The sequence below is a fragment of the Hyla sarda genome, chromosome 1, assembly GCF_029499605.1.
Source record: "Hyla sarda isolate aHylSar1 chromosome 1, aHylSar1.hap1, whole genome shotgun sequence".
NCBI classification, from domain to species: Eukaryota; Metazoa; Chordata; class Amphibia; order Anura; family Hylidae; genus Hyla; species Hyla sarda.
The window spans coordinates 333,855,282-333,871,048 of record NC_079189.1 but is presented as its reverse complement, the minus strand read 5'-3'; the positions used below and the strand labels follow the sequence as shown (position 1 = coordinate 333,871,048).

General features: G+C 39.0%; 1 protein-coding gene across 3 annotated transcripts in view; it reads right to left on the bottom strand.

The window, feature by feature from the left end:
- Window positions 1–15,767, bottom strand: part of ADAMTSL1 (ADAMTS like 1) — a 956,942-nt gene that overhangs the window by 143,566 nt on the left and 797,609 nt on the right. For all 3 annotated transcript variants that reach the window (XM_056519753.1, XM_056519743.1, XM_056519759.1), the window contains 4 exons: window positions 13,908–13,958; window positions 10,567–10,771; window positions 8,152–8,299; window positions 712–796 (listed from right to left, as the gene is read on the bottom strand). In XM_056519753.1, coding sequence (XP_056375728.1) covers window positions 712–796; window positions 8,152–8,299; window positions 10,567–10,771; window positions 13,908–13,958 — 489 coding nt within the window. The remainder of the gene's footprint in view (window positions 1–711; window positions 797–8,151; window positions 8,300–10,566; window positions 10,772–13,907; window positions 13,959–15,767) is intronic.

Below are 15,767 nucleotides of genomic sequence, written 5' to 3'. Positions count from 1 at the left end.
TTTGTAAGGCCTCATTCACATTGCCGTTGGACTCTGTTATTCAGAGTTTTGTCCCAATCCGGCCAGAAGGACGGGAGTTTAGCGGAGAAAAAAATAGTGCAAGCACAATTTTTTTCCTGCTAAATTCCTGTAAAATTACTTGGTCACCGACGGATCCCATGCAAGCGAATGGGGTCCGTCGGGACCTGGTAGTAGCAGTTTGCTTCAGATCCATTTTAGGGTCCGATTGGCTAAAAAAAAAAAAAAAATAGCTGATCGGACCTTTAACGGGTCGGATGCAACTGCGATGTGAACCCAGCCTAACTCCACATACTGTATTTGGCTGCCCTGCAGAATCCAACAGATCACAGCTCTACCCCTTTCATCTCTCAATGTTATGTTGGCCATAAAAATTTGATACTTTTCTGATCCCAATGCCCTACAGTTTGGCAACTGTCATAGACTCTTGTCAAGCACAGGCTATTATGGCTTCCATTTAATAAATATGTACTAAAAATCTCATAATAAGCTCATTAAGTTTAATGAATGATTGTGATGAATGCCATACGGTGGCATCTCTTACCATAGCATAGCTACGTATAGTAAGGACTAGCAGTCTGAGGACCAACAGCTAAGTAATTTCAGCGAAAAGTGACCATACATTTTTTTGGGATAAACATCAAAAATGGAAACAAAGCAAAAATGGTAGATTGTTAGGTAACTAAAACTTACGAAGGTTCTTCGGATACAGCTGTGGCCTCTTCCAACTCCTGTGCTTGCTTGTACCATGGCAACTTGGCTTCCACGGGTAGTTTTTCTGTTTAATAATACAGCACATAAATTCTTCATTAAACTCATTAAACAAATCCTGTTCTCACATAAAAGTCAAACACCTAAAATAAAAAGGCATTATTCTGTCATTATTCTACTCTGTAGGTGATGAGTCTTCTGTGGACTGCCTCTGTGCTGGAAGCTCCTTGGACCTCAGAAGAGATTACCATGCATGTGACAGTGGCTATTACAAGGTCTCTCCTCAATCACTCCCCCAAATTTTATGGCACATTTAAAATGATGACATTTGGCTTCATCCATCAGGGACACAGCTTCACCTCACTGCCACCTTAAATTACTTGGAATTAAGCTTCTCAGAATATTGTCCCAGCACTCACCCAGAGGACATTATCTAAATGTATTTTTTACCTTTCCTTCCTCTTTTGTACTAATTCTTTTTTTTCACCACCTGCCCCTATTACCCTGCACTTTTATCCCCAGTCCTTTAGTCTTACTTCATTACTTCCAGTTTTTGTTTTCCATAATAAAAATAAACAGCATTCCAAGACAAAGACCACCTTGGCGAAGCTTGTTGCACAATTTTGTGCACATATGGGGGTGAGACCCCTTGTGGGCCATTTTGTGGACCAGCAATGTTTGTTTCAATAAAGAATTTATAATAAAACAGCTGCCCTTCTGGGTTCATAAAGTACCTCATTCTCTAAACTTGCAGTAAGTTTGCAGCTAATCTTTCAGTTTAAGTAAACAATATCAATTACATGATGCCCTATAGTCTCACATACTAACCACTTTCTAATTGTTTCACTTTAAGGTGGAATTTTCTAATAAGTCATGGTCAAATTTGGTCTCTTTAGCAGAATGTCCCATGATGCACCACAACTGGGAACCCATAGATTCTCAATTCACCTCGTGAACTCAACTGACCTAGAAATTGCTATTATAGCTTTCTCGGCCCATTTCCTTAGAAACCCCCACTGTGAGCAAAGTGCAGAACAGCCTCAGTTTTGACATTGTAGTAGTTAATAAGGCAGTAGGAAATTGCAGAATACTTTATGCTGACTTGCAATAATCATTGATGATCGCTGCAAAATAAGTTCTATAAAGAAGCACACACATAAGTAACAGTGACAGTATACAGATCAGTAAAAACTCTAACAAGATGTAACATTTTATAATCATACAATTCCAAGTTCCAATCCTGAAAACTTAAACAAATGTGGAAAATACTGACTTTCAGAACAGCGAGAACACATAAAAGATAGCAAAGAGAGGTTCTGTTACAGCTGGCCGAGCTGTTGAAAAGGTAATATAATTTCCTCCTCTTCAAACAACACATATAATTTAATACATGGAATCTCCTGGCCTCACAAACACATGTTAAAGAGATAACAAGCTGCTAGGAAGCAAGAAATAGCTATGCCAAGAAAACCTATAAAAGAACCTGGGCCCACGAGTTCTGAAGAAGCTTTACATAAGTAATCTGAGACCCAAGATGGTGTCTGTGAAGATAATCAAGATGTTGCTTAAACATCATAAATAGGGAAGCAGACCTAAGCTTTAAGATGAAGTCTGGACTTAGAAAGCAGGAAGGCAACAAAGTACAACACAAAGGCCCAAAACTTCTCTTATCAGCTCATCGACCGAGCTGCACTCTAAGAATAAGGAACACATTTTGTTTAGTTATAACTGATGAAAAACAGGACACAGAATGTCAAACACGCTGTCTTATTCTCCAATCCATTTCATTTTTCCCTCAGTTAGCCAACCATATTTCTCTGATTTTTGCTCTCGAGGTAGTGAAATCTATGCAAGGAATTCATGCGCTGACAAGGGTGATTGATCTTGATCCAATGTTATGGAAAAATGTTGTTTCTACCATTTCCTCACATATGGATATGGGTTTTATTGTCATCTGTGTCGTGATATGAGAGGTTATATTGTAATAAACTGCAAGCACTCTGGCCCTGTGTGGGATCCGCTACATTGGAGGGTGTGTTGTCAGTTCCTATATAACTGGGAAGACACAAAGCAGAGGGACAGTTGATGGTCATACGTGGTAAGCCTCACAGTTTGATCCCAGGCTCATTATTCTTAGGGTCTTACTAACATAAACAAAATTGCACGGTGGTCCTTTTTTTCCCCATGTTTTGATACATTTTCTGCATGTTTTCAGGTTATGGTCAGTTGATGTAATGCTCACACCTGGATTTTATTTGTCATGCTTTGTATATATTTAGTGTCTTTTTATGTAGGGCGTATAACAATTCATCAAACAATTGTATGCATTAAAATCAGTTTTAATGGTTAACATTGGGGACATATTAGAAGTATAAAGGTATGTTGACAGGAAGTTTTTATAACATAGATTCTGTGTTGAGATCAGTGTAAATACCATGCAAAAAAAGGAGTAAAATTCATATTAGGTAGCCTGGAAGTGGTTTGTTCTTATTGAATTTAGCTAATCCTCATACAGCACCATCCACAGCATACAAATTCATAGAGGAAGTATAGGGGGTGCCTTGAACAGTTACCATCTTATTCAGGTATAATGTACAGAAAGATATAGATTGGCCCAGCACTTGCAGGACTAAGGTAGCGGTGTCAGTGATAAATAGCTTCAGCGGAGTGCATGTGTAGCCCCGTGCAAATGCCAACAATCGGAGGTGCAAAAGTCCATAAACAGAACAAGGTAATCGGATCAAGAGAACAAGACTGCACTCACCATTGGCAATAAGGCTTTATTGCAGCATTCCAGGTAGCAAACACAGGTGGGTGGAGGGAGGCAAGGGACTTGCACCACTGGTGCACGTCCCCCGCCTCCCTCCACCCACCTGTGTTTGCTACCTGGAATGCTGCAATAAAGCCTTATTGCCAATGGTGAGTGCAGTCTTGTTCTCTTGATCCGATTATTCAGCTATAAGGTCTGTGAACTATCCTGGGTTGCATTTTTTTGAGTATAAGGGGGTACTTTTAATAATTTTAATGATAAACCTCTCTCAAACTAAAAGACACTTTTAGTCCTCCACCCCCACAATTTATTAATACTTATTCCAAAAGCAGTTCTCTGCACAGTTCACACAGGACACACTGTATAGTAGGAAAGTAACATCAGTTCACAAAAGATAAACATATAATGCTGATGTTTATATAACTATAATCATAACTGTAAAAGTTATCAGACATGAACATGGAAGTCAACCAGGAATCCTTCTTTGGCTCTTTTCACATCTGCATTTTGGTTTCCACTTATAACAGAAACCATAACACAGTGTAAGACTTGCTGAATGGCGAATACTAACGGCGCCCATTGGATTGAATTTAATTATAATAGGATTCGTTGGACTCCATCATGGTCATAAATTATTAGTAACATTGAAATAAAAGACAAAGTAAAATTGGATCTAAAAAATCCATGAAAATGAGCACAGCACTTGAAGTAAAGTGTATGTTTTAGTAAGGGTCATATCTGCCATAAGGCAAGATTAATATCTTGCCTCAGAATGTTCAGAATGTTCCGTGGAGTGGCCGAAAATCATACTATCTAGTATCTTCCGCTACACACCATTCTCCTTGTCTCATTCTGTACGGTTGGCTCCACTGACCCAAAGACCTGCAAATGATGGCTGGACAAAGATGTGGAATGCACGGCAGTCAGGACTTTTATACAGAAGCATACTATAGACTTCACTAGTGCTGTTATACACTACATATTTTCTGCACACAAACTTTTCTTACTTATGATCTTCAATGGGGCAATGGGGGGGGGGGCGTTTCAGTTTGTGTGTCAGGAAGCAAAAAAGCTACATTAAGCTCTGCTTTTAATCACACAAGAATGGGTGACATCTTGGTTACAACAAATCTTTGTCAAACATGCTTGAAAAAGTTTTGTTGTAGCTGAAACATTGTGAGTTCTGGTATGAATAAAATATATCCTTGTGTTGTCTCCTCAAGTGGTAATTGTGACATAAAATATTGTGCTGCATGTAGTGCTATTCTTCCTGTTAAATCTGATGAAATTTATCATTTCAACAAACATAAAAAATGGGCTAGAAAGTAGACCAATTTAATAATAGAATCATTTCCTTGGAAAATTTGCTGCTTACAATACTGTTGTATAAAAAAGTATGTGTAAGATGCCTGTTTAAATAGGTTTCATATGGGGGAATTTGCAACTTAATTTGCTTTATTAAAAATTGCATTTATGGTCCCAAGGTAAGATCTTTTTTACATCACAGCTAAAACAGCACATGCTATACTACAGTAACAAAACTGCATAACTTTTATCCTTATAGAAATTAAAGGGGTACTCAGGTGAAAACCCTTTTTCTTTTAAATCAACTGGCGGCAGAAAGTTAAACATATTTGTATATTACTTCTATTAAAAAATCTTAATGCTTCCTGTACTTATTAGCTGCTGAATACTACAGAGGAAATTCTTTTCTTTTTGGAATGCTCTCTGATGACATCACGACCACAGTTTTCTCTGCTGACGTTATTATAATAATAATAATGCTTTATTTATTGTTGTCCTTAGTGAGATTTGAACCCAAGTCCCCAGCACTGCAAGGCAGCAGTGCTAACCACTGAGCCACCATGCTGCCCTTAGCATAGATCTGCTATGCATGGTTGCTAAAATGGACAGAGTTGTCAGCAGAGAGCACTGTGTTCGTGATGTCATCAGTGTTCCAAAAAGAAAGGAATTTCTTCTGTAGCATTCAGGAAGGATTAAGTTTTTTTAATAGGAGTAATTTACAAATATGTTTAACTTTCTGCCACCAGTGGATTTAAAAGAAAAAAGGTTTTCACCGGAGTACCCCTTTAAAGAGAAAATAATGTGTACAAGACAAGGGGTATTCCAGGATTTATAGGGGCTGTAAAGTTAGTGTAGTTCATAATATAGTGTCTGTACCTGTGTGTGACGGTTTTCTCACAATTCTTATGTGATTTCCACCCATATATTTATTTTTAACAGCATACAAAATGACTGCTGTCTCAGATTTTTCCCAGGTTGCAATTCGGTTGAGACCTGACTCACTAGTATCTGATGACAGGGAGCCTGTCTGCTTCAATAGGTGGAGGGATCGCTTGGTGGGAGAGAGAGCAATCTGCAACTAATGCAACAGCTGTAGGCCCCCTGATTGAAAACCACAGGTCTTTTGAATGGATGCAGCTCATTTATGTTTCAATGGGTGGGGTGGTTGATGTGTGGGAGTGAGGAAAATGGGATTATGGGATTTGTAGGCAAAGAAGGAAACTCAAAAAGGAAATACCAGTTCACAAAAAGCTAGCCGCAGTGTTATGGTAATCTCACAACATAGCCATTTAGCCAATCTTCAACAGGCTCTATTTGAAGTTAAAGCGGACCTGTCGGTAGTTTTCAGGAATAAAGCAAGGGCATGGCGGTATAGGGCTTTTGACCCTGAATCCATATATTCCCCAAAATTATTTTATTGACAGCTCCATCGCCGAGATATCGGAGTTTTAAGCTACAATCACACTACGCAGTTGTATTTGCTGCTAAGAGTCGCAGACACTGTTGAAAAGCGATTAGGGTCTAAAAGTAAACTGTACCTGTCATGGAGCTAATGGTGGTTGCCAAACTTATAATATCACCTTTTTGCTTCTCAGCAAGTGTCAAAGAGATGGGACCGAACTGCTTATGTGCCACAGATTGAGGATGCCTCTTTATTTGCCCTTACTTCCTAGCACTCTTACAGGGCTTTGTACATCAGTAAAGGAGTGGCTGGGGGTAGTGAGGAAAATCGAGGAAGCATGCCCTTTTTGACACTTGGCTGAAAAATAAAGGTGATTTTATAAGATTGGCAACCGCCATCAGCTCCAGGAAAGGTAAAATTTTCTCATGCATCCTAAAAGCTATCCAATGGTGCCTGCAGTTCTTACCAGCAAATACAGCTGAAAGATCCCCTTTAAACTCTGATATTTTGCCACTAATGTGAAGTGTGTACAGATTTAGGGTTAAAAGCCACGCCCTTATTTTATACCATAAAACCAGCTGACAGGTACTTTAATGCTTCTTTAAACTATTGTATTATATTGGAAGAAGCTTAAAATGTTGACACAATAGAGATAGTAACGGTAAACAATGCAGTGCAAGTAAAGAAGTCAGTCCTCGGGTCCTCTTCAGTAGGGATTTGACTGGAAACAAGAGTGCAATGTGATAATTATAAAAATATGCTGTTAGACCAGACCATATTGATATAACAATTAAATATTTATCGTTTCACACCTACACGCTATTCAAGTACATTAACTCCTTTGATTGCAGGGGCCATGCAAGACACGACACAAACATCATATACCTTTTGTATTTTTTTTAAATAAATATAAAATTGTTATATCCATATGGTCTAAGAGCACATTTTTATAATAATAATCATATAAGCCCTCCACCCTTCCTCCCATTGCTCACTTGTCTCCAGTCACATCCATACCGAAGAGGACCTGAGGACTGACTTCTTTACCTGCATTACTAAGTTTAACCAATAGGCACATCAGGTATATTGTGCTTGTCCCCTTAAAAAGGTCTAGTTAGTTTGAGCTGCACACTCTCTGCATTTTTAAGAAAGCAATCCAATGTTAGGACTTTCCCAGACTTTCAATGTAATGGTAATGCTAATACATGCCACATGAATACTAAAATATATCTTTTGTGGAACTACATTACTAATAAAAATGCTAAAGAAACATGTTACTTATGCTTCAAATTATATTTAATGCTACCTGTACTTACTACAAAAATAATAATACAGATTTAGTAAACATATGGGCAAATATTGAAAATTCCCATACTGCTAACACAATTACCTAATGGATAAACATTGACAAACATGTACGTGTAATGCAAACTACACACAAATTGAGTTTGAGTCTTGTCTAACTACTTATAAACAGAAGCACATGAGACATACCTGCATACTAGCCTTAACCACATTCTGATTAGTCAAGACTGTTCAAGGACTTTAATTATGTCAGTGGTAAGTTGCTAACTAGTAGGCCTCAACCTACTGGGTATCGGTTATCAATATTCTGTACATGCAGGAGACAGAATTACACCCCGTAGGTTACAGGATCCTTTTAAATTTAGACAGTCAAAGATCAGAGCTAAACATAAAGATGAGACCTTCTTACATAATCTTATAAGCAATTAATACAAGGGGCCACATGGAATCCCTAAGCAATCACTAACCACAACTGTTTCCACTTTGACTAGAAGAAGTACAAGGTACTGTGTGCCCATAGTCTGCCTTATTTTGTAGGTATACAGTTTAGGTTTTGCAGTCATTTAGAAATTATATGAGTATGTCTAGGATTGAACTAATTTAGGAAGAATTCCATATGAAATCAGGCCTTATTGTTTACCTTTGATCTTGAAGCAAGGTATGGGTACAGTACATTCCTCCTTGATGTGAGGTTTAGTCTTTGGACTGCATCCTCCTGTATGGATGCCTCTGTGATCAATGCAAAGAACTACTCGATACCTCAAGCCATGACCACAGGTGACAGTGCACTAGAAAACAAAACATACAGAAATGCACTAATTTTTTAGTCAGGTAACTTGTCATCTATATTTTAGTATTTCATTCACACATGGAGCTATCTATGACTAAAAGAATGTAATCCCCAAAAATGCCAGGGATATAATGACCTAGATTTATCAATCTGAGCTGTGATTGGTCTCTATGGGCAAAACCAGACAGTTGTGGTTTTAGACAGATTGATAAATCAGGGCCAATGAAGAGGTAGAAAGTGTGACTATTGTCAAGATATCTGGGTGTGGCCACAAAAACTAAAGGATATGGTTTTGAAAATAGGGACTGGGATTTCTAGACTGCTGTTTAGGGCCACAGCATGTGTTGGCATGAGACCCAAGCCCAGAAACATTATTAGAACTGGACTGGGTACCAGTCCAGTTCTAATAATGTTTCTGAGCCTGGGCATCATGCCAACACATGCTGTGGAAGAGCCAGCCAGAAAACCTCCTGCTCTTTCACAGCAGCATAATTCTGATGATATTTGACAAAGTTACCAGAACGTGACTTTTGGTGGCCTTTTGGCACTACCACCTAACACACACTTAGAACTTCAAGTCCAAGCCATGAGCAGGAAATATCTACAGGTAGAGCTCAGACACAGGATTGTGTGAAAGCCCAGATCTAGAGAAGGATACAAAAAGTGGCCTCTGTAGCACTTAAATGAAAGAAGTCTTTAACAACCAGGACTCTTCCTAGAGCTGGCTGCCCCACCATATTAAGTAACGGGGGGATAAGGGGGCCTTGGTAGGAAAGATGACCGAGAATCCTGGTTAAGCTTCATAAATCCTGTGTGCAGATGAAAGAAAGTCCCAGAAGGCCAACCATTACTGCAGCACGCCACAAATTTGGGCTTTATGACATCAGCCAAAAACAACACATAAGTGGATTAGGAACAACTATGTGATTTTGCTTGAGTGGCCCAGCCAAAGCCCTGACTTGAACCCAATGAAACATCTCTGGAGAGTCCTGAAAATGGCTTCCACCAACAGTCCCCATCCAACCTGACAGAGCTTGAGAGCAGAATGATAGAAAATCCCCAAATCCAGGTGTGTAAACCTTGTGGCATCATATCCAAGAAGACTGGAGACTGTAATCACTGTCAAGCGTGCTTCAGTTAAGTACAGACTAAAGGGTCTGAATACTTATGACCATGCAATATTTAATAAATTAGCAAAGATTTTTACGTTCTGTTTTCACTTATGGGGTATTGAGTGCAGAAGGATGAAGGCCTGAAGACTTTCTGACCAGAGGCGTAGCTTGTAGCTTTTGGGCCCCGATGCAAAATCAGCAACAGGGCCCCATATGCCAAATATAATACTGGTCTCTTATGGGGAATATGTGCTTTGGGTCCCCCTTAGGCACCAAGGCCCGGTGCAGCTGCTACCTCAGCTACCTCTATAGCTAGGCCCCTGTTTATGACTATTATACACATAAACTAAAACATCGAAGCCATTGATAGATTAAGTGAAGAACAAGAATTGTCTAACTACAATAGAACCAAGGTGAGTGTTCCTCTTATGCAGTAGAAGTAGGGGGCCTGTTCTGAGGAATCATGATTGCTTTTACAAACTTGGTAAAATCACATGTGCAACACATAAATATATTTTAAAGGAGTACAAATATGCTTTTTTTCTCTCAAAAAAATTACCTACATCCCTGTACTTTTATTTGCACAATTCCCCTTTCTGGCATACACAGTAGAGACTAATGAGCAATATGCAGTTAAACTGAGCATGCCTGTGGTTGCCAAAAGATAGATGTAACCAAGGGCAACAGGGCAAAACAAAGGCGGCGGATTAGTAAGTATATATCTCTCAAACAGTACATTTCTAGAAATGCTCGTACGTTAGAAATGCATCAATTTAGGCCAATTTATGTTCATGGTAAATCCCCTTAAATGAAATCCATGGAACGGTAACAGTAGGAAAGTGAGTAACTAAAGATTGCTACAGAGTTACCATAAGGAAAGATACTACAATTCACAGCGTAACCTAGCACTAAAGTCTAAGCATACCCAGCATATTCCTCCCTTGTGTTGATGCTGCGTGAAAGGTCAGAGGGGAGGACAATGAAGTATTGCCTGGACTTCCCCACTTATGGTTTTATAACCAAATTCAAGGTCTACTGCTAAACCCTATTAGCCAGAAAAGTGCCATGGTGTCACCAGTTGACCTATCTATCTGTCATTGAGATTGATCAATCTTTACTATGGACGAAAAACAATTTAGTACAAAACACTTACCGGTGACCATTCTTGAGCCAACCACTTTGGACAATCAAAAATATTGCATGGTTGGACTAGAGGCATCTTAGGAGTGTACATACATTTCCATTCTTCCACAGAGCTTATCTGTCCTTGCATGTCTTCTTCCACACAAGAAACTGTTCGGCTTTGAATCCCTCCACCACAAGACGAGGAACAAGCGGTCCAGGGTGTATTTTCCCATCTAAGCAGCAAGCATAAAAGGTTTAGCCGTGTTAGTACTTGGTTAGAAAAATGACAGCTGATACAGTCGGAGAACCATGGGGGGAATTTATCATCAGATTTAGATCCTTTTTTGGTGCAGTCAAGGGGAAGATTTATCAAAGGATTTAGACTGTTTTTTCCCATCTAAATTTGTCGCACAGTAAGTCGGAGTCTAAATATGTGTGACTTTTTTGCGACTTTTGCTTTAGAGGATTTTTAGAACATGTTGCATTCTAGTCTATTTTAGACGGAAAAATGCATTGGTACTGAATTTATCAATAGTGACTTTTCCGCGAAAAGTCGCATTGGCCGAAAGTACACTGAAATGTCAGATCATGCTGGAGCAGGTTTAAATACAGTCTAAACCACAGATCCCGAAGTCTGCGCGCAGAATTTATCAAGAGCTGTGCGACTTTTGATGAATTAGGCGCACAATAGAGCGGCCTAACACTCTGTAGGTTGGTCTATATTGATGCGGGAAATAGACAACTTTGATAAATCTCCCCCATAGAATGCTGAAATTATGAAGTGCAACATTTCTTTAATAAGTTTGTCGCAAAGCCCTCAATTTGTCGCAAATGTACACCAGCCCAGACCTGGCTTACAAAACTGGCTGTGGACAGCATTTTTTAAAAGTCACACATTTTTTCACAATAAAGTAAAACCATACAAATTGGTGTTCTGAAATATATGGCTTTTTGCTTACGTGCGCCAAATTTATCAAGCCCCATGCGATATTATGATACTTGTGTTGCAGGTAAGCGAAAACCAAAGCAAAAATATCCGACTTCAAAACACATTTAAAAAAACACAGTAATAAATGTCCCTCTATATCTCTGTAGTGGTCAGCAACATCTACATTCATCAGGCTGGCCATATCCATTTCATGTTTGTTGGTCGATTTTGTAAAGGACTGACTAATAATTTAATATAGTTGGGTGAGTTTGATTCTAGCCTGTCAGCAGCACTCTTGTCAACCCAAGGACTGCAGCACAGCTTCACTGGAGGGAAACGGACCTTATTGCATTACAGCATAGCTAGTAGTTGGAAACAGTGTGGAGCAGGGAAATTATTTGACACAGAAGCGGCACTGTGGCACCTTCCATTTACGGATTGTTGGCCATTGTGAGGCCATATCATCTTCTGTGATGGGAATAACTCTTTACTTATTAAAAATGACTGCAATTAAGATTAGCAATGATTTTGACACATGATAGGATTTGTGTGGTGTGTCTAGAGTTTTATACATTCACATATTAGTCATATTGCCAGGACTTCCCATAGAGAAAGCAGTATATTTGGCAAATTTAACAGTCATAGAATATGGAAAAGCAATAAAACCTGCATTACAAATGTCCATCTGCTTATTTCATCTAGACATGTTTTTAATATCACAGCAGTGCATTTGTTTAGATCATGAATGAAGCTTCTAGTTTATGGCAATACATCAAAGTTAGGTATAACCAGCCATACGACTAAACACAAAAAGTACTGCAGCAGATCTGTGTAACCTAAGGGTAATATAATGTGCTATAGAAAGTCAACAAAAAGTGAAAAAAGGAAAGTGACACGTGAGCTCATAAAATTGCTGCTACTGTATATTTTCTATAGATGTTATTTTACAAGGAACAATAGTAAGCATCCGCTTTCCAAGGAAGCTAGTCGGGGACTCACTTTCAATCATTAAGGCAGCCCTGACTTTAGACCTGTAAAATGAGACCTAAAACTAATATTTTTACACTCATGAGTAGCCAGGCTGGAAGCTGAGGTCATTAAAAAAATGATTTCAGAAGCAGAAGCAATGTAGGAATCGTGTTACTTTAAAAACTAGTCCTCACTTTTACTATGAAACAACTTCTATTTAACTCCTTTGTGATACATTGACTCAAAAGAAATACAGTAGATTAAGGGTTAAACCCCGATATAATGGATCACACTTGGCAGCACAATAATTCACGTTTTACAAGGTAATCAAATGTAATGGACTAGCCGCAGAAGAGGTAAATAAAACACTGCAGGCCCGTTCACAGGTATTTGTGGGGACTCTAAGAAGTGGAACCCTACTTTTTACAGACTAACTTCATTATAAAAAAAACACATTAAACATAACTAGTTAATTCTTAGCCTAGTGCAAATATACAATCTACCAAATCCATGTATAACAGAGATAACATGAAAAAAAAATGGCATGATCCATGTAGATGGCACATAGAACCCAGATGGATTGGCTCAAATATCATCTAAACATGTAGGAGAAATAAAGATATTATAGCCTTTTGTACTACAGTACTATTCAGATAACAAAACAAGTAAACAACTAACGGTATTGTTAGATGGACAGGTCAATAAGATTGTTGCCTGTTAAAAAAAAGCCTTTACGTGGCTCCATTATCAGTGGAGGGCAGCATTAATGATGGCTCGACTGTTTGTGCAGCCATTTACTGACATTATTGTCGGCAATGCAGCCCTTATTTAAGCCAATGATGCTGCAAAGTCCCAACAATCAGCAAAATCGATTGCTTGTTTGCCATCTGATCGTTGAATCTTTTATGTAGGGCAATAACTGATAATTACCCTATGGAAGACATGGAGCTTTTTATGGCGGCCAGTTTCTGTCTATTTCTAACCCCATCATATAGCTCCCCGCTGAAATATCATGCTAAAGGATGCATGCTGATATAGAAAGTTTAAAACAAATCTTTTGGCTCTATTTGCTGCTAAGAGCTGCAGATACCATTGAATAGCTAATACCTATTCTAGAGCTAAAGGCAGTTACCAAACTTAAAATTGCCGTCTTATTTCTCAGCCAAGTGTCAAAGCGCAATCCTCCTCTCTTGCCCTAACCTCTCAGTCTGTTATGTATTTCTTTCACTTGGGGCAAAGGTTCAGTTTATTGCCCTAGCCCTGTATCTAAATACAATGGCCAAGGCAATGTGGCTCGCTGGTGCTCCCCTGGCTGTCTTCATGCAGGGAACATGCCCTGGTAGCCCTCTCCTAGCTACACCACTGCTTATATTATCATTAAATCTTACTACACCAAATCTTAAAATGTTACATTAATAAAATCATAGGTGTGAAAATAACAGTAAAAGCTCACACGCCATTAACAGCCTTACCTGGGTAGAGGATGATAGAGATCATAAGGCATAATTTGCTTGTAGCCATCACTGCAGAAAAAAAAAATTCTCATCACTATGAATACAAAGCAGAAGACTTCATTTTCTCTGTTGACTGTTATCCTTTTTGTAAACCTTTTAGTGGATATGGATCTGTTCACACTTGCACTGGGAGCCTTCTATGGGTTTTATGTTTTTATGTCTACTTTGCCATAACAGTGATGGATCTCATGAAACTTAATGGGGTCCATCAATGTCACTTTATACCAATCATGATCCTAAGTGGACAGAGCCTAAACAGTGCTCAATTAATAAAATAGATGCATTGTTTATAGAACACATTTCCGCGAACTTGTGGCTCAAACCCTATGAATGTAATCTCTCCTGGACGTCGCCTTTTGTGATAGTGAGGGCTGCGGTACAGTACTCATTGTACTATAAACCTAATCCAATGAATTGCTTGAGCAAAGGTGGTGACAGGTTAGGAGGGAAGACTGCTGGTAACATCCTGAGAAATCTGCCAACTTCTGAGTGAACTGAAACAACCTCAAAAAACTTGGTCAGAAAGTTGAGTAATACTCCAGATAGCATGAATTTAATAATCACATAAAAACCAGACCCTGATACTACCCAGAGTATAGACTTCTTTCTCCGTACAAATGTCTTCCCTCAGGCTGCAAGAAAAACATTAGAGCCTAGAAGTTAGTTTAATCTGAAGCAATAAGAGAGACAACAAATCACTAGGGACTCCGCAGCACTATCAATGGAGATAGCAGTGAGTCTTTTCCAAACCAGGAAAGAGTCCTGACATTTGGAAAACATATTTCTAACCTGAAAGGAGGCAATGGGACTGACAACAGAAAAGATTGGACAGTCCGATAACGGCTGATAATGTGCAGATGCTAAACATAGACCGTAACCCAAAGACAAGTTTCAGCCAACTTTGAGACCACATATAAATAGCTGCTATGTTGAGCATTAAGTAACTGGATACAATATACAGCTAGGATTGAGTAGATTTTTTAGAGCGTGGATACATAAGGTATGTATCAATTCAGAATCCTTGTCTATTTGCCTTGCTTCTTAATCTGTATCAGATTATATAGTTAGTACTATTACTTACTGAATGAGACTGCTCACATGCATTATCTAGATCAGTGGTCTTCAAACTGTGGACCTCCAAATGTTGCAAATCTACAACTCCCGTCATGTCCAGACAGCTAACAGCTGTCTGGGCATGCCAGGAGTTGTAGATTTGCAACATCTAGGGGGTTCCAGTTTGCAGATCTAGATATTTTTCCCATGACTTCTGTACTCCACAAATTAAGGGGGTCCTAGCTCTTCATCACTTGTAAATGACCATGGTAACAGTGGCCACATCACTAGACGCCATGTGGACTCAAACTACAACTAGATCAGAAAGTAGAATCAATTTCTAGATTCCATGTTAAGTAAGGCTACCAGAGGAGCCGGAGGAGTAACTTGCAGCTCTTGGTTAATGCACAATATGCAACCTACAATGTGCCATCTGTAATACTGGTGTCTTATGTGCAGAGAGGAGTCTTAGTCTCCGTCACCAGAACTTGGAAGCATATGTGTCATTTGCCCCCCCCCCCCCCCTAATGTCCCTGAATGTTACAACAATCCTAAAATCTGACCAAGGCAATATCTCCATGGAAATAGTATGTGGGTAGCACATGGTTTCTTATTTTCTCTTTGTACTCCAGTCCTCTACACAAAGCCAAAAGCATATTAATAGGTCAATTGGCTTCCCCTAAAACTGTCCCAAGTATGACAAGCGTGGGACAATATAAATGACTTAAAGGGGTAATCCAGGTGGCAAAAATTTATCATATTTTG